General features: G+C 40.2%; 1 protein-coding gene across 1 annotated transcript; it reads right to left on the bottom strand.

Moving 5' to 3' along the window:
* Positions 1–1,076: 1,076 nt before the first annotated feature.
* Positions 1,077–24,343, bottom strand: gtpbp4 (GTP binding protein 4). Its single transcript, XM_057858056.1, has 17 exons — positions 24,220–24,343; positions 20,881–21,051; positions 20,692–20,795; positions 20,486–20,622; positions 16,118–16,218; positions 15,966–16,058; positions 15,579–15,770; positions 12,794–12,859; positions 12,572–12,661; positions 12,210–12,320; positions 12,064–12,141; positions 5,791–5,842; positions 5,611–5,711; positions 5,342–5,539; positions 5,205–5,270; positions 4,986–5,135; positions 1,077–4,707 (listed from the first exon to the last, which is right to left on the bottom strand). Exons 1-17 carry the CDS (start codon positions 24,265–24,267, stop codon positions 4,555–4,557), a joined length of 1,911 nt encoding a protein of 636 aa, XP_057714039.1. The 5' UTR covers positions 24,268–24,343; the 3' UTR covers positions 1,077–4,554.
* Between the last annotated feature and the right edge of the window lie 1,996 nt (positions 24,344–26,339).

Raw genomic sequence — 26,339 nt, forward strand, 5'->3', positions numbered from 1 at the left:
GGGCAGATGTTTGCAGTCAAATGAGTCATAAACGTGTCGGTGCACAACCATTATCTTCCTTCTTTGATCTTCAGAGCATCTTGCGCTTCGTTTCCATGAAAAGGAAGAAGACAAGAGTTGAAATTCCTTCAACAGTGACTTCATAGAAGAAATGATGTATGGAAAACGCTTCTTATGTTTTTTTTTGTTATTTTTAACTCGTAGGCAGTCATTGACGGCCATAACCGTCCAATCCATTTGAAGTGCGAGGGTTAGCAGCAGTGTTGTTACTTTTTCAGTAGTGAGTATTCTAATTAATTACTTTTCTAATCTTGGCAACACAGTTACCATTACTATGCGAAGACATGCGTTAAAATTAGAGGTGTGCGAAATTTCAGATTCTTAGATTATTCGCAATTTGGCCGTGGAAGATTCCAGAACGATTCACAAACATCCAAATTCCGATTATTGAAATAAGTAAAGCGGAAGTAAAATACACTCAGCGCGCCGCGCGGTTTTCGGGACGCAATGAGGAACGGAGCGAGAGTAGCTAAACATCATGCTTGTCATTACCCGGCCTCTCGGGTAATGCAAATTCTCAACTCACGGCTCTAGCTCAACTCATGCCGCGAGATAAAAAAACAACAACATACTTGACTGCTGCTGACATCTGCTACAAAGTACGTCCACGTAATGTTACGGTAGATATCATATTTATATAGGACTAGATGCAATACGGACTCGGTGGCGTTAGCAGCACATCTACAGAAAGCTAGATGCGGCGTTAGTAAACGGCCGCCATCTTAAAGCAGTAGACTTCCCTGCAAGGCTGTTGTAGCAAACCTTCCAAGCGAACCTCATTAACTTTTTATCTAAAATACTCCTAAATCGGTAAAATATTGACTTGAATATCTTTAAAATAGTTTTAAAACTTTCACATGTCGAAAGTAGACAAAAGGGAAATTATGGAATGACGGGAGCAATTTTAACAACTTTAACTGTTGATTCACAACATTAAATTAATTGAATGTAGTTTAAAGCTGCTGATACAGAATGGGGATTTGAGTATTGTGTTTATAACTGTTAACTTGATACTGAAATAGTCGTTTATTTAAGCCTTTTTTTTTTTTTTTTAAACAGTTTTTGTAACTAATGTACAAAACATTAAAAGCAGCTAATAGCGGGGTGGGGGGTGTCATCAATAATCGATTTATAATCGAATCGTAGCCTCCGAATCGTAATCAAATCATTAGGTGCCCGAAGATACCTACCTCTAGTTAAAATGCGTTACTATGTTGGTTGAATGACGCGACAAAAGTGACAGACTCACGGAGACGAGTGAGCAGAACAGGAGTGGGGAGGAGGGAAGGGAGTTGTGACGCCGTTGCAAACGTAGGGGCAGTTTACATGGCGACTCTGCGACACAAAGACGCAATGATTGAGTGGCGGACTCGCCTCGCGTGCATATGGTGTCGGCGAAGACGAAAAATTCTGATTCCTGCCTCCAAAGTGGAAGAATCCGATTGCGGGGGGTTGAAAGGGGCTTCCTTGGAATGCATATCAAAGGCTCCTGCGACGCGAGACCGCGCCGTTAACGTCAGCACTCGTACAAGTGACATTGGGCGCGCGCGCCGGTGCTACTAAACATTAAAAACAGCAAATATGGCGGAATGTCGGCTTTAATAATATTTTCAAATTGAATATGTTGAACGTTTCAATTTTTGTGCCTTTTTGAACAAAAGAAAAATGACATAGCTTCAAGTGGGCGGGCATATTTTTTTCTGGGCTGAGGGAGCTTGGTGGGGTCAAAGTGCATCATTCTCTGTCGCCCTGTAAATCTGCACTGCCCCCTAGGGCCTGGCATGAATACTACATCGTTTTCATGCCGAATTGCGATATTGTTCAAATGGAGACGCAAATGCAAATTTGAATTTTTTCGTATTCTCGGAGAGTCACCATGTAAACGGCCCCGTAATGCAAGGTGGCTCCAATAATACCTGACAGTAGCAGATAGCCTACAAACTACGCCCACATGATGCTACGGTAGATATCAGATATAGAACTAGATGCGAAATGACAGACACGGCAGCCTTAGCACATGTATAGAGAACTAGATGCGAAATGATGCTCGCGTTAGTAAACAGCCGCCATCTTTAAGCAGTGGACTTCTCAGGAAGGTCAGGGAGGCTCGGTTGTAGAGAACCTTCCTAGCGGACCTACCGTAATTTTCGCACTATAAGGCTCACCTGACTATAAGCCGCCACCCACCAAATTTTGAACGAAAACATTTGTTCATAGATAAGCCGCACTGGACTATAAGCCGCAGTGGTTCTCACTGTATTATGGGATATTTACACCAAAAGATATTAACTGGTAACACGTTATTTGACAGTGGCATCATACGACTGTCATAAGACCAAATGAACCACCATGAAGCTTTGAACCAATTGGCTGCAAAGCTTCATTTGGCCATCCCTGCTCCCTTGGGGGAGACACTCAACCTCTGCTGCCAACACGGTCTTTGCCCAACATGCCTCCTAGCATGCAATGCAGCGCTACAGATGTAAATAACAATCAAAATTCATGTTCTGTGCCAATTATTTCTTCAGCTACTGTTCCTGTTGTTTAATTGCTAGTTATGGTACTTGGTAACACTTTTGTTTGACTGTGGTGCCATAAGACTGTCATTAGACAATGACAATTATGTCATGGCACTGTCATGAGCATTAATGAATGCTTATAACAGATGTCATTTAGTGTTATCCGGCAAATTAGCTCACTTTTGAATGGATGCAAAAGAGCTGGACATAAATGGAGTTAGTGACATAATTTGCCGGATGACACTTAATGACATCTGCCATAAGCATTCAGTAATGCCCATGATAGTGTCATGTCATAATTATGATAGTCTCATGACGGTGCTGTCAAATAAACTGTTACAAATTAATCGAAATAAACAAATAAGCCGCACTGGACTATAAGCCGCAGGATTTAAAATGAAGGGAAAAAAGTAGCGCCTTATAGTCCGAAAATTACAGTAAGTAACTTTTAGTCAGAAATACTCCTAAATCGGCAAAATCTTGACTTGAATGCATCATTAAATGATGAAACAGTTTAAAACTTAACAAAAGTAGACAGAAGGGATGTAATGCAATAACGGGAGCAAATTTAACAACTTTAACGGTTGATTCACAACATTAAATGATTTCTAAACATAGCGAGGGTTACTATGTTGTTGTTTTTTTAATGAAAAAAAAAACATGAAAGGTAACACCAGTTACTTTGCCAAGTAACTAATTACTCTTACACTCAGGTAACTGAATTACTAACTCAATTACTTTTTGGGAGAAGTCATTTGTAACTAATTAATTACTTTATTAAAGTAAGATTAACAACACTGGTTGGCAGTGAATGAACAAACTGCCACCCTTCCACTTCAAATGGATTGGACGTCTATCCCTTTTGACTGTCTACTCTAAACAGTCAATGGCACCGAAAGATGAGCACTCACAGCCAGTCTAAAAGAATTGGACATCTATTGCTGTTGCATTAATACGTTGAGTTCAAGAAATGGCATTGTTATTTCCACAGGAAGCATGGGAGACTTTCCTATGTGTGGGAAACGGCAGCTACTGCTGTCCTCTGTCGCCATCTTTAGGACAGCTGGGGAATCGTCTCCCCAAAAGGACACTTTCAACGCAAATTGTCACGCAAACCTGGTCATTTTGCATGGATAAAAGGTTTATGGAAAAACAACGTAAACAAAAACAAAACAAAGTTAGGGCGTCGACCAAAAAAAAAAAACGTTGCAGTGGGATTTTGTGTATTTTCATTGTGAAATTTATCTTACATGAACAAAGTGATGTAGGAGGAGCAACTTGCAACCGTGGACATCAGGTTTTTAGACAGAAACCAGAGTTTCCACGTTTAATGAAAGAAAAATAATGTTTAACTCATTGATGCCTGCATTTGAAGTATGAAGCATTGGAGGAATACATGAGTACATAAAAATACTGTGGTATTCATCTTGTCAACTAGGTGATCCTGTTCCTTTGCCATTGACAGCGATAGACGTCCAATTTCAACCGTTCGCAAACAGGATTGGATGTCTATCCCCATCAAAGACAGTCAGTGGGTTAACAAAAGAATATCGAATATTGAAAAATAAATCGCAAAATACAGCTCAAAATGAGAAAATCCTAAAATAAAGAAAAATACAAATGTATCTAATTAGAAATACAATTTTCATATTTGAAAATAAACATTTGGGGGGAAATTTTAGTAATAAGTTGCTTTTCATTTTTATTTTTTCCCCCCAAAAAAAACATTTTAAAAAATATTTAATTTTCCATATTTTCCTCTGAAAATCAATGATTTTTTTAAATTTAGGATTTTTCCATTTTTTGTTGTTCTTTTCAATTTCACTTTCTACATATATTTATTTATTATTAACAGTTTGAATTACTTTTGTATTCCCCCATTGTTTTTCGGTGTATACTATAAAAAATTCAGGCATCAAGAGGTTAAGTATCTGATGATCGTGTAGAATCTAAAAACAGTCTTCTAACTTCCTATTCAACGGCGACTGGTGGATCCTGATTTCCTCTTTCCCGCCAGCAGGTGTTTGGGTTTCAGGTCAAACACGTGACGGTCCGACTCGCCCTTCTTGCCTTGGCGGTTCATGCCTTTCTGGGAGTTCTTCATCATCTTCTTGGTCTTCTTCACCATCTGAAACACCGGCAAAGATGCTTTGTTCAAAAGCTAACAAGCGACTCCTTTATTTTAGGACTGCAACTAACGATTATTTTTTATAATTGATTAACCGGCTAATTGATTAATTGAATAAATGTCACAGGATAAAAAGAGCTTGTTTTTCTGTTTATTATTTGTAGATTGATTTCCATGACTCATGTATCGCTATATCATTGAGATCATCGTTATCGTGAGTCTTGTACCGCAAATTCCCATTCCCCTAAGTGTAAGCACACGTATAGATGCTAGCGTACCTTTGCGTCTCGTAATCCGGACTGGTCTCGAGGAGGACGGGAGGCGCTCTGGCTGCGCGTCTTGGAAACGGACGGCGCCGCCAGCGAAGCTTCGCGCTTTCTTTTCCTGGTGATGCTGCGAGAGCGACGGGCCTGCTGGGCGTAGTGACTCTGCCAGAACAAAGCAAACGGTGATCACCAAACCACCCACAAATCATAGCCGTTGACGCAGATACTCACTTCGTTTTTGTCGCTCATGTCCAAACCGAGGTCGCCCATCTCTTTCTCCAACGTCTTCCTCTCCACCTGCAGGGGAAACCGGTTTTTGTTTGTAATCCAGTTAAAGCTGTGGTGGTATTCCTCGACAATTCGGCCACCTTGGCGGAGGTTCTGGGCATTCGCGGTCCGTGTACATCCTTCTCTTTGGACTTCAAGATCATGAGGTGCTTCTTCTCGCGGATCTGCCGGGCCATGGCACGGATCTCCTGCATCTCCTCGTCTTCGCTCTCGTCGTCCGAGTCGTACTCGCCGGCGCGTTCCTTCAGCTCCTCTTCTTTCTCCAGGTCTTCCAGTTTCTACCAGACAACGAATTCAATTCTCCGACCTCGAAGCGCTTCACGTTCCGTCCCCGACCGTCGCCACTGACCTTCATGATGGCGGGGTCGATGTAGTCGGCAATGTTGTGGCCCTCCCACACTTCGGGGATCTTGTCGTGCTTCTCGTCATCGTTCATCAGGTCCCAGTATTCTGACGGGGACAAAGACGCTGCTGGTTAGGACGGCAGTGCGCCTGATGCTAACGTGTAATAATGACCCATGAGGCTCACTCTGAAGGTCCAGAATGTAGTCGTCGCCCATTTCCATCTCCAGATCTTTCTCCTGGAAGGCAAATTTGGGATTATCAGACAAGATGGTTGCAAATATAAAGGGTGTCAGACATTTTGTAGGGCTATTCAACTTTGCCTAAGAAGAAAATCCTAATTTTTTTCTCTCAAACCCGATTTTCCCGATATCGATTACGATTTCTTGGCAAAAAAAAAAAAAAATTGACAAATAAAGTATTGGGAATATCTTCTATATTAACTGTTTTTTTTTCTTTATTAGAACTGAAAGTGCCAGTGACTAACTCTTAATACACACAAAGAGCATTTTATTTATCAGGGTTCTAATAGGTTTCCTCAAGTTAAATTTAAGAGTTTTTAAGACCTAATTACGACCATTTTTTAAAAAACTTAATACTATTTCACAGCCATATCGTCAAAAACAAACAAAATTATTGAATTTGTGTCAATTTATTTCTTGTAAATGGAAATGTGGAATGTGTGCAGGATGCAAGACTGCAGCATATTGAAAAGGGGGGCTGCAGCACTAGCAGCTAGCTGGCTAGTGTTAGCTGCTGTCGCTTCACTTACATGAGAAGCTTGCTGGCTAGCTTTAGCTTCTGTCTCTTCAGGCTTGTGTGCAACTGGCTGGCCTAAACAGGCAGGTTGAAAAATGCCGGCTTTGCTTAAAAGGAACCACGAATAGAAAGACGTGTATTTCTTAAAAGATGAACTTTATTATGAGTTAAAATAATTAGATATTAAAAACCCCTCTTGAGGCTTTCAATCAATCAATGAAGACGGGCTTCCAGGGTACGACTCTAGCGACAAACACGTCATTTGTTCCGACATTTCAATTTGCTATTTCACAAAACGAGCAGCAAAAGCAAAATGAACAGGAAAGACGGGATGAGACGAGACGAGTAGGACAAAACCGGTGTTCTGCCAAAATGTCCAACACTGGCGAAACCTCCGACAAGAGGCAAATTTGACACCCAAGTACTACCATGCACTTGCATCTTGTTTTGTTTTGATGCATACGGACAGAACATATTCACGATTCGTTAATACTTCAAGTGCCTGTGACATGAAAAAGCACGTTTATTTCATAATGCACGCGGTATTTTATGCTCCTGAATTAAATGGACCACTTGGATGTGTGAAGAAGCGACCGATATATTTTAGAGCTGAAACGAATACTAGAGCAACTCGGGTTTAAAAACTGATCTGAGTAATTTTTTTCACCTCGAGTAATCGTTTAATTTTGACAGCTCTAAGCATCACATTTTGCCCGGACTACTTTTAATGCGGAACAACGCGCTGATTTCACGTGCGTAGAGGAAGAAGCAATAAAAAAATAAATAAAAATAAAAAACTTATTGCAGCCGACAGCCGCTACAAACGATGCCGACGTTGCTAAAAACTACCCTGCATGATGCTATCGTGGTAGCAGGTAGCGTCTGATGCTTCTCACAGAGATCACATCTATGTTGAACTAGATGCAAAATGACAGAGTCAGCGGCGTTAGTAAATAGCCGCCATCTTAAAGCAGTAGACCTCTGAGCACTAATAAATAAGATTAACGTCACTGTCACTTGCTCACGTAACGTTAGCCCTGCAGAGGGCTAGGTTTCTATTAATTATGACCACTGTCGATTGTGGCTAACGTGTCTTACACACAGGCTTTATTCACTCTGTGAAAACATAGCGCTGTAGAGTGATGAGGGTGTAAAATAAAAACTTAATAATGCTAACTGTCAATTTTAGCTCAGTAGTCATTGCTGGATAAAACACGTAGCACTGGTTCTTAATGTGCTCCAATACGCAGGTATCATACATTTATTTTGAGAACTGCAAAAACTCAAAATCCTATCAGGACTTACAGTTTAGACTAACTTAAAACTTAACTACATCTTAAAAATAGCTTGACACAAATAGAAATTCGATTGAAACACATGGGAAAAACACCTAACTTTTAAGTGATGTGTGTTATCAAGCGTAATGTCATTTTTAGGTAAGAATTATATATATATATTTTTTTTATAAAATCTAAACGTTTTTTGAGTGAAAGCAGTGAGTTAGTCTTTTGTTTAATTCTAGTTACATCTGAGATGCAATTGTTGGCTGTTTTCAACAATGTACATCAAAAATAAAGACATTGATTGACTGAAAATGGTTCAATATTAGATGAAATGTCTTGTTTTCTCATGTATATTTATAATTGCGCTTCACCTAAAAATGTTTTATCCGATTACTCGATTAATCGATAGAATTTTCAGTTGATGACTCGATTATTAAAATATTCGATAGCTGCAGCCCTAATATATTTATTCAATTTTTTGAATCCCGTGATACGAAAATGACAGACTTCCAGCTTAGGTCTTGCATTGAGGAAGGGGGCGATGTGACGTGTACGGGAGAAGGAGTCCTCTTCACTATACAGCCGTACTGTTGTATGAGAAGGACTAAGGATTCAGCTGATTTCGCGGATTAATTCATTTATTTTTCGCATCACGCCAGCCAAAATGCTTCAGAAAAATCTTGCTGTACGCCTTTTTGGGGTTTCAAAAGGTTCCCATTCACCGGTGGATATTGGCCAAAACAAGCCCTACTACTGTGGGACCATGGGACTTAACGAGGAAGTGAGTATACATCATGTTTTGTATTATATCAAATACTGGGATCATATTAATATGTAGGTGGCTTGCATTTTGTGGCTGACATGCTCCTTGTCCCCTTGGCCGATGACCGGCGGCTTGTCGCACATCCCCCCCACCGGGAGAGCACTATACTCGGCTTATTGCCTTCATCGTGTGCCCGGTGTTCTGTCAAATTTTCCAACCGATCAGAGATTGCTACTTTGTGTTAAAAATAGCCGAGAATACAGCGATTACAAAGTAAATACTACAAACTTTCTTTAAATAACGGACTACTTATGTTTGATCATGGGTGGACATGTAAAAAGCTCTCCTCATACACATATTGTCATGTTAGCTGCATAACAACTGCAGCCACCCGCCTATGAGTCTCTCGCTGTTTACGACTTCACCGTGTAGTAAAGCATTATTTTGCCATATTCGTGTTAACCATTTGGCAGCTACACGCTCCTCCGATGTCGGGCGGTTTGTCCGGCGGGCATTGTCCAGCCACTTCCCCACAAACGAGCCCTCTGCCCTCAGCAGGGGAACGACGAACTCTAACTCGTTCGCCGCCAGGCGGGTTGCCGATCGGCGGAGACAATCAACAACCGAGTCGACATGTGAAATGATCCGGGCTAGTTATGTGTGATTTTCCGCTTCGAAGACTTTGAAACATTACTCGGTTCGGGTTAGCGTGTCGGCTAGCTGTCACACCTCTTGGTTTGTTTTAGAGATCTCCCGATCCGATATTTGGATCGGATCAGACGCCGATATGGGCAAAAAAAATGTGCATCGGTATCGGATCGGCCGACACAGAAAAATTCCGATCCAGTTTTCCAGCGCACCGATTTACATAATCCATTCCAGTTTTTGCTTCAGTTTGCCTAAAATCCGGTCCGCATTTGACGGCACACCTTCAAACACACTACATTCCCGTCTCCCAATTTACCGAGAGACTTTATCAGTAAAAATGTCAGCTGTGTGGGATCATTTCACCTTAAAGGACGACAAAGACGAAGAGGCAGAGTGCAACATATGCCACAATAAAGTCAAGCGTGGTGGTAAAGCTGTAAGAAGTTTTGATACAACCAACCTAATCAAGCATTTAGCGAAATACCACCACAAACAATATGAGGAGTATGTTAAGAAAACCGAAGACAAAAAGAAAGGTCCTACGCGACTAACACTGGCAGAAACATTTACTATGCGTAACAAACTGGCACTCGACAGTCCCAAAGCCCAGGGAATAACGAGTCATTGCCGAAGAATTCTTTCTGGATGATGAGCCATTATCTCTCGTGAGTAAAGATGCACCATCCAACACTTAGAACCACGGTACAACATGCCCAGCCGTCATTACATCCTTGAGTGATTCGGCCATGGAAGATTCGAGAACGATTCACAAACATCCAAATTTCGATTATTGAAATATGTCAAGTAAAGCGGAACTAATACACAGCGCGGTCTTCAGTACGCAATGAGAAACGGACCGCATTGCGTCCCGAGAGTATGATGAGAGCATGCTTGTAATAGACCCGGGTAATGCCAATGCTCGACTCATGGCTTTAGCTCAACTCATGTCGCTGGATAAAAAAACACAAGAATACCTGACTGCTGCTGACAGGCGCTACAAACTACGTCAACATTGTTTTACTGTAGATAATAGATATCATATGTATATAGAACTAGATGCCAAATGACAGACTCGACGGCGTTCGCAACATTGAAGTATGGACAACTAGATGTGTTGGTAAACAGCCACCATCTTAAAGCAGGAGACTTTCCTAGTTGTGAACCTTCAAAGCAAACCTAATTAACTTTTTATCTAAAATACTACTAAATCGGCAAAATCTTGACTTAAATCTATCTTCAAAACAGTTTTAAAACTTTCACATGTCGAAAGTAGACGGAAGGGAAATTATGGAATAACGGGAGCAATATTAACAACTTTAACAGTTGATTCGCAAAATTAAATGAATTGAATGTAGTTTAAAGCTGCTGATACAGAATGGGGACTTGAGTATTTTATTTACGGTTTTAAAATGTTAACTTGATACTGAAATAGTCGTTTATTTAAACCTGAGAGGCTTTTTATACAATTATTGTAACTAATGCACGAAATATTAAAAGCATCTAATAGCTTTGGGGGTTTGTGGGATTTTCCACTGAGGTTGTTTGTGTGTTTTTCTTTTTTAAGACAGTTTACAATATTATTTGCACGTTTTACTGACCGACTATGCCATTTCTGTTGGTTATTTATAATGTTTTGTGTTTGTCACTGAATAAACAGGTCAGTTTCTTGTTACCAACCGTTATGTGTTATTCAAACTCACCTAATTCAGCTGGCTAGTTGTTATCAAGAGTACTAAAATCCTTTTCGACATGAGTCTGACAACTAAGTAAGGAGGCTAAATAACTTTAAACTTTAACACATGCTCAGATAGACCGGTATCGGCCAGTATCGGTATCAGATCGGAAGTGCAAAAACCTGGATCGGGACATCCCTAGTTTGTTTACATCCTCCGAAACCGGGAAAGGGAAATGACATAAGCCCGACTTAGGTGGCAGAAAATATTGTTCGGGAGGTGCAACAGTAAAGGTGAAGTCGACAGTTTTGGCCATTATGGAGTAATTTTGCCATGTCGTCCTGGAGAAATGCAATTTTATTATTTCATATTCCATTTAGCACAAGACTGTTATTTGTCATAACCATGCCTTTTATTTAGCTACTGGGGAAAAATACTTGGATAAAAAGAATATCCTGTAAAAATATTGGAGTAGAGAGACTGAAACAATGACATTTTGCGGCTCTCTTCGTTGCGTTTTCCTCGTTGTGAATAATTCCCCCTCAATGGGCTTCATTCTAAATCAGATGAAATCGTGACTCCACTGACATCATCCACCTGTTGGGGAAGCTAGAGCCCTATAATGGTAGGCGTGGCTAACCGGCAGATTAAAAGACTAATTTCTCGTCATCTGCGCTTTGCTAAATTGTTGTATATTGTCGAATTGTCTCAAAATATGATTCTGATTCACATAATAATGCAATTTAAGACTTTTTTTTTTTTCTCCTGTCGTGCGCACGTACAATTAAGTAATATCAAATAGGGGTGGTTTAAATACGCTACTTGACAAATGTGGTCGACAGATCAACAATCTGCTTTAAAGCTACCACAATAAAACAATGCTTAAAAGTATGAGAGGGAAACACATGCAAAAATTAAAGTTGCGAAAGGAATTGCAGAACAACGGTAGTGTTCGTCTAGTGACAAACTACGTCATCACCCCAAGCGTCCATTGCCCGCAAAAAACACAGCGCCCGCTGTATGTCAAAACAAGTACGAAATATTATAGACTTTTACATCAATGGGAATATTTTATGTGTTTCTAATAACAGATTTTAGTCAAAGAACAATTATGGTTTATTTGAACTATATATTTGACTTTAGGTCCGAGGTTCCCTCCAAGGTTATCATATCGTCAAAATCTCGTACCGGCACATGCCTGTTTATATATAAGCACAGATATAAAAATAGATGATTTGAATAACCCCATTGACTCCTTTGTAAACTAAACAAAAAACAGGATGTCATTTCAAACTGGTCCATCACTGTCAACGGCATTAATTTTTTGTTCCTACCAGTTTGCGTTTCGGAGCATCCACCTCCATGGCTCTTTTGCGCATCAAAGCTCCTTCCGGGATGAATGGCGGTCTCTCCTGTGGGAACAAACCGTGGTTAAGCGTGGACGGCACCGCTTCTCGCGCTTCTGCTCAACTGGTCCCACCTTGTCGTCTCTCTTGGTGGGAATGGCCAGGTGTAGCCTGTTGAGAACGTCGTGAACCTTCTTGCCCTTCATTTTGTTGTCCACACGGTGGGCCAGGAGCCGGTCGCAAGCCTGTGGCCGACAACACACTTGTTGTTTAAAAATTACTTAGAAAAAAAAATATTAAAAAAGTTAATATCTTGGCAAGCCGCCTAGGATCGGTCTAAAGACACTGCTGCTCATCAACTCATCCCGCAGCTTTTTAATTTTTTTATTTTAGTGCCGACTCACTTACCACTAGGGGTGTAACAATATATCGAAAAGGTGATGTATCACGTTAATTTGGAGCCCAGAAGGTTACCGATATGTAAAAATCGTCTTACCTCATTCTTGACCTGGATGACACCCTCCTCGGTCAGCGTGCTAGTCTCGATGACGGAGATGCCGTCCGCAACCAAGTCCGCAAACATTTTCTGGGAAGAAAAAAAAAAAAGTTTCAACCAACTAAAAAAACAGCCACAATCTCAAAACACATTTAAACAATGGGAGCATGTAAGAAAAATTAAATCCCACTAATAATAACGGAATGATCCATAACGACGTACCTGATCCTCCTCGGACAGCTCGGCGATCTTCTTCACGTCACATTTGTTGGCCACAACGATGAGCGGCTGCGGAAAGAAAGCGTGCGTTAAATTGGCGGTAAACGGCTAGGGAGGGAGCGTCGGGCGGATATCTTGTACGGATGTGCCATCTTAGGCACCCCACGACTCGAATATTGAACGATGATCACAGTTATCACGATTGTCACGATTATCGATGCGTTGTACATTATGAAGTAATACAGTAGCAAAACAAATGTATGTCCATTATTTATTTAAAATATCCTAATGACAACAGGAACGATGAAAACATGCCCATACAACAAAAAGCTGCCCTCAAGCTGCTTTTTTATTTTTTTTTTTTTTTTACAAGAAAGTGCAAAAACATTAACCATTTTAAAGGGAGTACTTATTTCTCTCAACAATACAATAACATTTACACAGGTGGAATGAATCACACATTTTCTGAAAACAAAGTGTCTTTAGAAATAAGACTTTTAACCAATATACTTTGTTTTCACAGATTTCTGTACTATTTTGCATGTTTGTAGTGTTACCGCTGTACTTAATCATGGTTTTACATGTTCTGCATAAGAAATACACATTGGCGAATTAGCTAATTAGCTTAGCGCTCGGCGCTAACTATTAAGATCTCAAAAACAACAACAACAAAGGCTAAACAGTACTAGAGGGTTTGTGTACTCACCTCTTATAGATGCACACGGATCTTAGCAACACACTCAGGACATTTTTCAATTGAAATGCCTTAAAGAGCATACGACACGAGAAAAAAAAGTCTTAAATGTCATTATTATGTGAATTAGAATCATATTTTGAGACGATTCGACTATATACAACAATTTAGCAAAGCACAGATGACGAGAAATTAGCCTTTTAATCTGCCAGTTAGCCACGCCTACCATTATAGGGCTTTAGCGTCCCCAACAGGTGGATGACGTCAGCGGTAGACTGGTCTCATCGATTTTACTATTCAGCCCATTGAGGAGGGAATTATTCAGAACGAGGAAAACGCGACGAAGAAAGCCGCCAAATGTCATTGTTTCAGTCTCTCTACTCCAATATTTTTACAGGATATTCTTTTTATCCAAGTATTTTTCCCCAATAGCAATATAAATGGCTTGAGAAGGACCAGTCAGCCCGTCGAGAGAGAACTATTCAGAACGAGGAAAACGCGACGAAGAGAGCAGCAAAATGTCATTGTTTCTGTCTCTTTACTTCAATATTTTTACAGGATATTCTTTTTATCCAAGTATTTTTCCCCAATAGCTATATAAATGGCTTGAGAAGGACCAGTCAGCCCGTCGAGGGGGAACTATTCACAATGAGGAAAACGCGACGAAGAGAGCGGCAAAATGTCATTGTTTCTGTCTCTTTACTTCAATATTTTTACAGGATATTCTTTTTATCCAAGTATTTTCCCCAATTGCTAAATAAATGGCATGGTCATGACAAATAACAGTCTTGTGCTGAATGGAATATGAAATAATAAAAATGCATTTATTCAGGACGACATGGCAAAATGACTCCATAATGGTCAAAACTGTCGACTTCACCTTTCCTGTCGCACCTCCCGAACTATATTTTATGACACCTAAATCGGACATATGTCATTTCCCTTCCGCGGCTTCGGAGAATGTAAACAAACCAGAAGGCCTGACAGCTAGCCGACATGCTAACCCGAACCGAGTGATGTTTCAAAGTCTTCAAAGCGGAAAATCACACATAACTATCCTGGATTATTTGACACGACGACCCGGTTGTCTATTGTCGTCGCGGATCGGCAAACCGCCCGGCGGAGAGCAATTTACAGTTCGTTCCCCGGAGGAGGGTGGCTGGAGTTGTTGTGCAGCTAACGGGCTGCTGCTAATGACCATTAGGACAGCTTTTTACATGTCTATCAATGATCAAACGTAAGTAGTCCTTCATTTAAAGGAAGTTTGTAGTGTTTACTTTGTAATCGCTGTATTCGTATTTGACATAATACAAAACAAGATGTTTACTCACTTCCTCGAAAGTCCAATGGTCCCACAGTAAATATCCACGGTGAATGGGAACCTTTTGAAACTCCAAAAAGGCGCATACGCCTCTCCCTCATACAGAATGATTTTTCTGCAGCCGTTTGGCTGGCGTGATGCGAAAAATAAACGTATTAATCCGCAAAATCAGCTGAATCATTCGTCCCCATACACAACAGTACGCTGTATAGTGAAGAGGACGTCTTCTACCGTACATGTCACAGCGCCCTCCTCCTCAATGCAAGACCGAAGCCGGAAGTCACTCATTTTCCTGGCGCGGGATTCAAAAAACTAAATAAATATAGCGATCGCCTCCACACACATCCAAGCGGTCCATATCATTCAGGAGCATAAAATACCGCGTGTATTATGAAATAAACATGCTTTTTCGTGTCACAGGCACTTTAAAACTACTGCTGGACATCCAAAAGACAAGGAGCAACAAACTATCTCTCTCCCCCTCTTGCTCTAAAAAATAACTTGCGCACAAAAGCGTGACCACCGGGTCACGCTTCTGGACCTACCTGTCTCATACACAAATTTATTTTCCAGTCTTTTAAAAAGGACTCTCTCTCAGTAACCGGCAGCATCCAAAACAGCATGTGTGCGCCCGTTAACGGTGCCCGGGCGGCAGACGTGTCTTGAATTTGAAAAAAAATCATCGTTTTTGAACCTTTATGAATCGTAATCGAATCATCACGTGTCGAATCGCGATGCATGTAATAATCGATTATTTGGAACTCCTCTAGTACCTTGTTGGCGAAGAGCGGTCGGATGTTGTTGAAGAGCTCCAGTTGCTGAGGCAGCGTGTGGCCGCACTGCTCCGACGTGTCCATGACGTACAGCACGGCCGCTCGTAGGTGGGCCAGAGCCGTGATGGCCTGCATTTCGATGGTGTTGCGCTCTTCCAGTGGGTGGTCCAGGATCCCGGGGGTGTCCACCACCTACAGTGACATTTGTGTTATTTATATTTAATCCCTCAAAGGTTGGTGGACGCGCCTGTATGTCCTGTGTGCACATTATTTTACAAGCATTGTAACTTGGTGATTATGTCACAAAATTTAAGAATAAAAAAAGTTCCACTTCTAATGGATTGGATGTCTATCTCCGTCAACGACAGTCAACAAATTGCCTCTCACCTGCCAGCGCAGGTATCTGTAATCCATGTGACCCACAAACAGCGACTTGGTGGTGAAAGCGTAAGGCTGCACGTCCACATCTGCTCGCGTCACCTGAAGATGGGAGTTGCCAGCTGTTACTATATTTTCAGAAAGATGCGCTAGAAGCTTACCTTGTTGATGAAACTAGACTTGCCCACGTTAGGATACCCGCACAGAAGTAGGGTCCTGGTGTTTGGGTCAATGGAGGGCAGACGGGACAGATGTTGACGCACTGTGAAAAGAACAGCATTGGTTTGTCAAGTACAGTAAGTCTCTTGTTTGTGAGTGCAATCTAGTCAAAAGTAGAGCTGAAACGAGTACTCGAGCAACTCGAGTAACTCGAGTTTAAAAACTGATCCGAGTAATTTTATTCACCTCGAGTAATCGTTTATTTTGACAGCTCTAAGCATCACGTTTTGCTCAGACTACTTTTAATGCGGGACAACGCGCTGTCACGTGCGGAGAGGAAGAAGGAAAAAAAAAAAAAACTTACTGCAGCCGACAGCCGCCACAAATGATGCCGACGTTGCTAAATACTAGCCCGCACGATGCTACGTTGGTACAGGTAGCGTCTGATGCGTCTCATTGAGATCACATGTATGTTGAACTAGATGCGCAATGACAGACTCGGCCGCGTCTGGGCACCGTTAGGAAACAGCCGCCATCTTAAAGCAGTACAGCGCTAAGCGCTAATAAAGAGCGCTAAGCGCTAATAAATAAGATTAACGTTACTGTCGCTACTAGCTCACGTAACGTTAGCCCTGCGGAGTGCTAGGTTTCAATTCATTATGACCACTGTCGATGCGTGGCTAATGTGTCTTACATACAGGCTTTAACATAACATAGCATTGTGGAGTGATGAGGGTGTAAAATAAAAACTTAATCATGCTAACTATCAATTTTAGCTCAGTAGTCATTGCTGGATAAAACACCAAGTAGCACTGGTCCCTAATGTGCTCCAATACAGCCTGTATCATACATTTATTTTGAACACTGCAAAAACTCACAATCCTATCAGGACTTACAGTCTAGACTAATTTAAAACTTAACTAGAACTTAAAAATGGCTTGACACAAATAGAAATTCAATTGAAACACGTGGGAAAAAATCCTAACTTTTAAGTGATGTGTGTTATCAAGCGTAACGGCATTTTTAGGCAAGATATATATATATATATATATATATTTTTAATAAGATCTAAAAGTTTTTTGAGTGAAAGCAGTGAATTTGTCTTTTTTAATTCTAGTTACATCTGAGATGCAATTGTTGGCTGTTTTCAACAATATACATCAAAAATAAAGACATTGATTGATTGAAAATGGTTCAAGATTAGATGAAATGTCTTGTTTTCTCATGTATATTTATAATTGCTCTTCACCTAAAAATATATTTGTTTTATCCGATTACTCGATTAATCGATAGAATTTTCAGTCGATTACTAAAATATTCGATAGCTGCAGCCCTAGTCAAAAGAGTATTATTTTACTCATTGTGTACTACAGTATGATTTGTCCCATCAGTGAGTGTTTTTTTAGATCGTCTTTCTTAAATGTTGTCTATTATGAAGTGAGGTGGCTCACGCTACACTGGCTTCCAGTGAGTCAAAGGATAGACTATAAAATACTACTGCTCGTCTACAAAACACTTAATGGCCTTGGACCAAAATACATGCTTGACTTGTTAGATTCCTATGAGACATCTAGACCCCTAACGTCGTCTGGAACCGGTCTTCTGCATGTTCCAAGAACAAGAACCAAGCAGGGTGAGGCAGCATTTAGTTATTATGCTCCTCACCTCTGGCACAAGTTACCCGAACGTCTGAAGTATGCTTAAACTGTTAGCTCTTTTAAATCAGGGCTAAAAACGCTTTTGTTTAGCACTGCATATCCATAACTATCTATAGACCCTACCCACCGACGTCACAAAATCACGTGCTCGCTGTATGGTTCCGCCCCCTTGTCCGTCATTTTGTGTCTGTATTATCAATGGTCTCAATTGATCGAGCAATTTATAATGCATTTCATGGAAGACCCGGTGCTTTCGGATGCCGTAAACTCACTTGATGCGTTGCATAAAAGGCGTTATGTGGAAAAGCTTCAGTTTATCCATTCGCCAGATCCATATCTGATGCCTAAATCGATATTTTTCGACCCGCTGTCTCCGCCGTATTTGCCTGACATCTGCTAGCTAGCCTGATATGTACAACTATCATGTCCACACAAAATCAGCCTATTCTGACGAAAGTTTGAAAAACTTTAAGAGCTTGGAGGCTTATAAATACTTCGTTGCTGGTTGGGTGAAACAGGTCCTCGTCCACGAAAATTCGGCAGGAATCTATCTTGTGCTTGGAAAGGTGAGTTACGAAATTTTCAATTCAAAATCTTTTGTTATTGCTAACATCCACTGTCAAGTCTAATGTATTTCATGTCGTTTGTCAATGGAGTTAGGGCTTTTAATGTTTATATGGTTTAGCGATAGCACTCTCACTACATACATACGTGTATGTTGTCGGCGATTAGCCTAGCAATGATCTTAATTGTGGTTGTCAGCCCAAAACTCTCTAAATATATATTAAATGCATCTTACCAGATATAAAATGACTACTACATAATCTGTGGTAATCGTTTGGAGCCCAGTTTTCTCGTCGAATTGCAGCAGCCCATCTCGCTCTCTTCTTTCCGGGTCTCCCGGAATCCGGTAGAACTTCAAGTCTCTCCGTCTTCTCCGTCTGTCTTCTCTGTTATTGTAACCGACCGCCACACACGCCTTCACCATTTTGATTATTAATGTTAACGAGCAGAAAAACACGTCGTAAATAGGAGGAATGTACGTAGCCGTAACAGGTAAACATGATGTGTTGACGGACAATTGGGCGGCACCAGTCAGGAGGAAGGAGTTGTGACGTCACGTGGGTAGGGTCTATATATTTCAATCTACCTGCTTTCTATTCCTCTTGTGCTTATCTCCATTGCTGATTTCAATTATTATTATTAGTAGTAGTAGTTTTTGTTTTATTTTTATTTTATTTTTATTTATTTATTTTTATTCTGTGATTAAATGCGATCTTTTGTCTTGGTTTTTACGTTGTGTTGATTTAAATGTGATTTTTATGATCTTCATGTGATGTAAAGCACTTTGAATTGCCTTGTGTTGAATTGTGCTATATAAATACATTTGCCTTGCCTTGCCTTTGTATTAATGTTGGTGATGACAGACTGTGAAAATGAATTTCCATATGCGACGATAAAGTCTAGCTAGCCTTCTGTCTATCTATCCATCTAGCCAGCTATCTATCGAGCTAGCCATCTAGCCAGCTATTTATCGAGCTAGCCAGATAGCTATCCATCTATCCAGCTATCTATCAATCTATCTAGAAAGCCATCTATCGAGCTGGCCAGATAGCCATCTATCTATCCATCTAGCCAGATAACCATCTATCCATCCATCTAGCAATCTATCCATCCATCTAGCCCGCTAGCCATCTATCTAGCTCGCTTTGTTGAAATATGAACAAATCTTAGCATCCTCTTACATTCCTAACTATAAAAAGGGACAAATCAGTGTTTTCACTGTTTTCTGAGTGAATCTCTGATTCAGGCTCCAGTAGGTCTCTTGCCATATTTGCAGCGACTGTGGTGAAATTAAATGGAAGATTCATCTGAAAACTCCACATTTTGCCACAAAACAGTTAAGTTAGTTTGGTGGTGGGAAAATCATGGTCTGGGGTTACATCCAGTATGGGGTGTGCGAGAAATCTGCAGGGCGGAAGGCAACATAAATAGTCTGAAATATCAACAAATCTTAGCTGCCTCTTACATTCCCAACCATAAAAAGGGCCAAATTCTGCAGCAGAATGGTGCTCCATCGCATACTTCAATATCTACCTCAAAGTTCCTCAACGCAAAGAAGATCAAGATCCTCCAGGACTGGCCAGCCCAGTCACCAGACATGAACATCATTGAGCATGTCTGGGGTAGGATGAAAAAGGAAGCATGGAAGATGAAACCCAAGAATGTTGATGAACTCTGGGAGGCATGCAAGACTGCTTTCTTTGATGTTCCTGATGACTTCATCAATAAATTGTATGAATCCTTGCCGAAGCCCATGGAAATCATACAAAATATTAAATGTGGATCTCACTGCACCACTACTTAATTCGCTTATGTTATGTAACATATTTTTGTATTTGAAGTACATTTTTTGTCCAATTTTCACACTACTTTCTGTAGGCGACAAAACTTTTGTCTTGGCAAAATTTGACTTTTGTGTCTTCATTAAATGATAAATCTTTTTTCAGTCAAACAAATATATTTTTGTACATTCAACATTATTTGGGAGGGTCTTAGCTTTCATATGAGCCATTTCTGAAACCAACAAAATGGATAAGCAACAAGACTTTTGTCAGGGACTGTATTTCCCCACGCACCCTAACTTTTTCCAACCGAAGTACAGCATTTTCACAAACCGAGGGACCGCTAAACGCCAATACAAAGACTGACCTTGCTCCAGGTACTCCAAGCTGGACTTCTGGCGCTTCAAAATGGTACACATGCGACCCAAAGCGGCTCGCTTCAGCTGCTTGCATCTATAAAGAGAATCTCCGTATTTCATCAGGCGCACGTAGTCCTTGGCCACGCTGAAACAAGGCAAAAATAAACTTTTAGCTGCAAAGTTCGTGTCAGGGCAAATTCATCAACACACGTACTTGTCAATTAAATTCTTGGCGATGTTGATCTGACCCAAAGCCAGCTTGTAATGATCTTTGTCGTAAAGCACGTTCATCAGGTCGGCGTAAAAGGGATGGATGTCCTGCAGAAAATAACACAAAGTTTGGGAAACTAATGTCACACAGTCCTGCAGTTTGTCTCTTTATAACAGGAGATTTTTGACTCACGTCAAGTTTCGGGAAGTCGGTGAGGATCTGCGTGAGGCGATCGTGGTAGTTTTGTTGCGTGAACTTCACCTTGCGCATGTAAAAATGTCGGATGCGGTGGATTTGGTAATGCTTGTGTATCACCGTGGGTGTCTTCCTTTGAGTTTTGGATAAGGTGATGTCAATGAAATCCTGCCGAGAAAAAAGTATGCATGTAGTATGTAGGCATGTGCCGGTATGAGATTTTGACGGTATGATAACCGTGAGCAAAAATACCGCGGTTTCACGGTATCGCAATTATAGCTCCAAAATTTTGAGATGTATGGGTTTAAAAAAAAAAAAAAAAAAAAAAACTTTTTTCCATTGAACAGGTTTTTTTTTTTTTCAGAACATATTTGCAAATTGGAACATGAATATAATGTGAAAATAAATTAATGTGAAAATAAATAAATTAACAAAAAATAACAAATATTTTACATAAAATTAAAATAGAACCTAGACTATACCCACAGCCAGAACTCAAGTTGCTCAATAATAGAGCAAGAACAAAATAATCGCTATAAAAAAGTAAGAACACTTCTAAATAAAATTAAAAATATTTATTGTGACGTTTTTTGAGGGGGAGAAGCTAAAGTTTCGCCATTTTCAGCCACTGTGTAAACTCTCTTCTACATGATGTCATGCCTTTGTGTTAAAAAGAACAAAGAATTCATAAGTTAATAAGTTAGTTAAAAATGTATAAGTTAGTTTTATAAGTTAGTTAAAATGTAAATATTGTTGAGGTTTCAAGGTTTCATCTAAAACAAAAAGTGAGGAGTGAGACCTCCTTTCGCAATTAGCGATCTTTGACGCGATCCTTTTTTTTCTCCCCCCTTCATTCAAGCTTGTTTCTCACTCAATGGCTGTGAGACATAAAACGTCGACCAAGCTGCTCTCCCAGCTTAGCCTAGGCTAACATTCGTCTTTGAAAGTTTTAGTTAGTTTGTATATTGAATTTGAAAGGAAAATGTATGTTTTGTTTTTGGCGACCTTTTTCATGGTGCTACTGCTATCCTGTTGAACCTACTCACATGTGGAAAAATACAATTGTATAACGTTTTAAATGTATTCATTTGTATATTTCACCACGATTTGAGAGCTCAATAAATTGAAGAAAAGTAAGCCTTGTGTTTCGAGGGTTGGTTTTTGGGTTTGCTGGCTGTTTAGCAGAATAGCGTGACTGACACTCACGGCAACAAACGGGAAGGGTGAGCGCTGCCGCACCAAGCCACTTCGGCTGCATTTTGGCACATGAAAAATAGCGAATACCGTACTAAGGTATGACAGAAAATTTTAGTGGTTTTGAAACCGCGACGTTTTCACACCACGGTAAACCGTGAAACCGGTAACCGGCACATGTCTAGTAGTATGTGTTGATCCCACCTACATGCGTACACATAGCCAAACAAATTTATAGAGGTGTCACCCGCTTGGCTCCCCATCCTTTTAAGGTTGACACTCACTCTTGTTGCTAGGGCCATCCCAAATAAAAAGAGGGGTGAAGGAGGGCTTTTTTTCAGAACGATTGTGGAAACTGTATTTTGTAGTCTAGTATTGCATTGTATAGTTTCCCTACTTCTCCTTGCATGCTTTTCAACTAAATCGAGTGCCTTCTCTCCTTATTTTTGTTCATGTTTATAAATGTCCTCCTAAGGATTCGTATTTGAACTTGACATTTAACATCACTAAGTTGACGTTGTCCTTGTAGGCGGTACAATATGTGCTCGTGTGTCTATTGAAGGGAAAAGGTACCGTTCTCTCACGTTTATGTCACGTTCATTTGAAATTGTTGAAAACCTTTATTTTTGGACTAAAATTAAACTAACATTTTACAGACAAAAACTGTAAATTAAAATTACTAAAATAAGACTAAGACCCTCTGGAAATGGCGACCGTAATTCCGGATCAACTCAAAGGTGCTATGAAATATGGCATCAAGTTACTTTAAATGATAGAAGAGCTTTTTTTTTGCCACAAATCCATCAAAACAGTCATCCCATTTCAATGGAGGAAGTCTGCGTGATGTCACGATGACGTCACCTCGCTTAGCAACGGGTCGCCATTTTGTGAAGGGGGTACACACAGCTAAACATTCCATAGACAAACATGTGAAATTAATATATTTCAGGTGTGTTTTGCGTCTTTTTTCATAAAAACGTCTTAAACATGGCTTACTATTATCACGAGTCACTGCCGACAGACGCGAGGAGGCGATACAATTTAAATTTAGCATTTATTGGCTTACAAAGCTGCCCATACAAAGTCGCAGCTGATAGCTGGATAAACAAAGGAATGGCCTGCAGTGGAGTTCGGAAACATCTACAACTACCTCATAAAGTCAACCAGTAAGTTGACCTTTATCAATTACGTTACGTGGAATACTGTGTGGAACTCAGAAAATTGGTAGTAAAATTGGTAGTATATACGAAGTGATTATTTCTGCCGTAACCGGTAATTCGCCTCCAAGCGTTATTTAGCCGGGAACACGTCACGGCAAAATAACCAATTCCTACCAGGCCAATAATATACCGATTGACTGATCAGAGCAGTTCACGGCAAAAGAAAAATAACGCTCTGCAAGTTCCCGGTTACGGTAATAATAAGCACTGCCTAGTCTATTGAATCCTAGCAGCTAATTGGGGCAAAAATTAAAGTCTACTCAACAGCCATAAAATGTCAGCTGCAAACGTAAATGTGCTTGAATTTAGGTTCCCACAGGCGAGAATAGTCCACGGAACCGTCTTCTTTTACTGTTCCTCTAATTGCTTTCAGCCATTTGCTTGTCCTTTTCTTCTCACGAGGAAGAATAAAAAACTTCAAATGTGGCTCCAAACTCTTCCTTGTGTGACAACCCGCAACACAGCAACTTTTAGTCATTCCGATGGAAAAAAAGACCACCAAGACGGAAGTTCAACGCGTCTGTATCACAATGCACGACAGAGCAACTGCTTGTGACTCATCTTTAGCCCCGTTTTCAATATGGCGACGCTTTGTTGTGGCTCGTGACGTAATTAATGCCCGGATGTCCGACTGCCTCTATCACTGTCAATGGCAGTTAAAGAGTTAACTTCCGGAGGACGCGTTTTTATATCATATCTTAAGTCATGTCAACACAATCAAAAGTTAGCAATAATTCAATATAACTTGTTTTTGTAAGTTAAATATAAATTACTTGTCACTTAGTTCACTCGTGGGGGATTTTTACTTCCTTGCACGTGTTTGCTAACTGAGCTGTCTTGGTGTATTTTTCGTCGATTTTCCAGAGCCAGGCGGTTAAAACCGGAACATCCCAAAAGAGAAAACTCGTGACGGATCACTTACCTTGGCGGTGGGAACCACCATGATTTTCTTGAAATTGTACAGTGCCATTTTGTCGGCACACGTTGCAGTCCGTAGACGGCACGATAGAAAAGGAAGGGATGGACGCTGGCGAATCGTGTAACGACAAAACCGGAAATGACGTTAAAGTGTAAATTTTTAACTCTTATTTTAGATGTCGTCCCTTGTGGTCAAATGCGTACAATGCATGGTGAAATTGGAGGTCGGAGAGTGCTGATATGACTGTCATTTCGCCTGATTTCAAATATTAATTAAAAAACAACCAAAAAACTGAGATATCCAACAACTTTTCTACTTCTGAGGTATACAAGAGTACCCCAAGACTTGAAATAGACTACTCTCATAATAATACTGACAGGTCATTTCAAAATAAAAGTACTTTGAAAATTGCTTTATGGAGTCTTGAGCGATTTACAAACAGTTTGGTTTGTAACAAACCGTATTAACTTGGCTATGATTCAGGGTGAATGCTAAAAAAAATGTATGTGGCGGAAAACACAGACAAGACTGAAAAAGCAGTTTCTGCTCATTCACTCCTCTTTAAAATAAACTGCTATATTTTAAGCCAAAAGAACTGTTGTGTTTGATAAAACAATATGTCTGTATGCTCCCAAAGCTGATTCATGGCGCATTCAGCCCCCAAACTATTTTTAATTTGTCCGTTTTACCCTTGAAACCCCCGTTTACAGACGTCGCGCAACCGTTTTTGTTTCAACCTAGCCATAAAAATTAGGTAAGTAATCGTATTTATTATTCGAAATGTATGTCATTTTTAGCTTAGAATCATTCGCTGATGTCTCATATTTCGTTTGAAAAAAAAAACACTTAAAAAATTCATTCACTCACATATTTTAAACTTTTAATAAAATTATGTCACAATGAAAAAAATGGTGTCTGTAAAAAAGTCACGGATATCTACCTCATAACTATCGCTTAATTATATTTTTTTGTTACTGTCGCGTTTTCCCTGATATGTTAGATGATAAATAATCAATCCAAACAAAAGAAATTGAAAAAAAAAGTTTAAAAGTGTAAATATATGAAAAATAAAATCTCGACCACTCCTTGATGTCTGCGATTTCTGCATCGCGACCCTTGTTATATTACCATATTTCACCCATAAAATCCCCCAAAAATCCAGCTGTGGCCATTCACAGCTGTGTCTTGACACTCAGTGAGACAGGCGACATGGAGTTTTTGGATCGAAACAAGGTAAATACGCGATAATATCTCGTTAAAGTCATGGCGTCTGTAATTCTGCTCTCGCGTGCTCTCACCTCCAGATAGGGTTTTGCTGTTTAAAAAAAAAAAGTATTTTTCTTTAAATGCCCTCCTGTTAAAAATTTTTCTTCCCCCAGAAAATTTAGATTTTAAGCTTTCTAATGATGTATCACACATGTATATAGGACAATTTTGAAATCTGGCCGAATTTGGGGTTTCAGGGCAGAACTTCAAGTCACCTGAGTGTTTTCCGCCATATATATTGTTAAGTTTTAAGTTAATAACGTCATCTCTGAAGGGTTTTAAAAAAACAATGTACAGTATAACTATTTCATTGTACACGCTCCTTTTATGATATTATAAATTGTATTTAGCTAACTGTTGCGACGCAAGATGGCCGATACGTTACGACGCTCATTCCTTTTTGCTCACTAGCGTTTATCAGACATCTAGTCGATTACAGACATGATATTTATCAGTTGATGAGCATTATAAGCAGTTTACGATTATAAGGGGTACCAAATTGTCTCGTTCATAATATTTATTATTTTCTAATATCCTTAATTGCACTAGTTGCGATTACATATATTTGGAAATAGTTATAAATCTGTTTGGTGTATTCAGACGACAGACGAGCAACATGTTTGTTATGATCTACGGCGGTAAGCGAGCAGCCAATCGGCGTGCTCAGTCTTGAAAAGGCCACGCCTTGCTGCTTGATCACGAGTGGGTCCGCGTGCGCGGCCTCCAAACAATATCCAATCGGAGCTGACGACTGACAGCCGTAGCCAATCAAAGCCCGCAGGAAGAACGAGGCGGGTCGAATGCGCGAGCCCTCCGCGACAGCTGCGGGTTTTGCGCTGAACCAGAGATGTTGACAA

Source organism: Corythoichthys intestinalis, chromosome 14 (assembly GCF_030265065.1).
Source record: "Corythoichthys intestinalis isolate RoL2023-P3 chromosome 14, ASM3026506v1, whole genome shotgun sequence".
NCBI classification, from domain to species: Eukaryota; Metazoa; Chordata; class Actinopteri; order Syngnathiformes; family Syngnathidae; genus Corythoichthys; species Corythoichthys intestinalis.

Coding starts and splice junctions, on each gene's coding strand:
- gtpbp4 (XM_057858056.1), bottom strand. CDS start 24,267: ATGGCACTGTACAATTTCAAGAAAATCATGGTGGTTCCCACCGCCAAG. Junction 5,712..5,790: donor CTACATTCTGGACCTTCAGA/GTGAGCCTCATG, acceptor TGTCCCCGTCAG/AATACTGGGACCTGATGAAC. Junction 4,708..4,985: donor CCGGATTACGAGACGCAAAG/GTACGCTAGCAT, acceptor CCGGTGTTTCAG/ATGGTGAAGAAGACCAAGAA.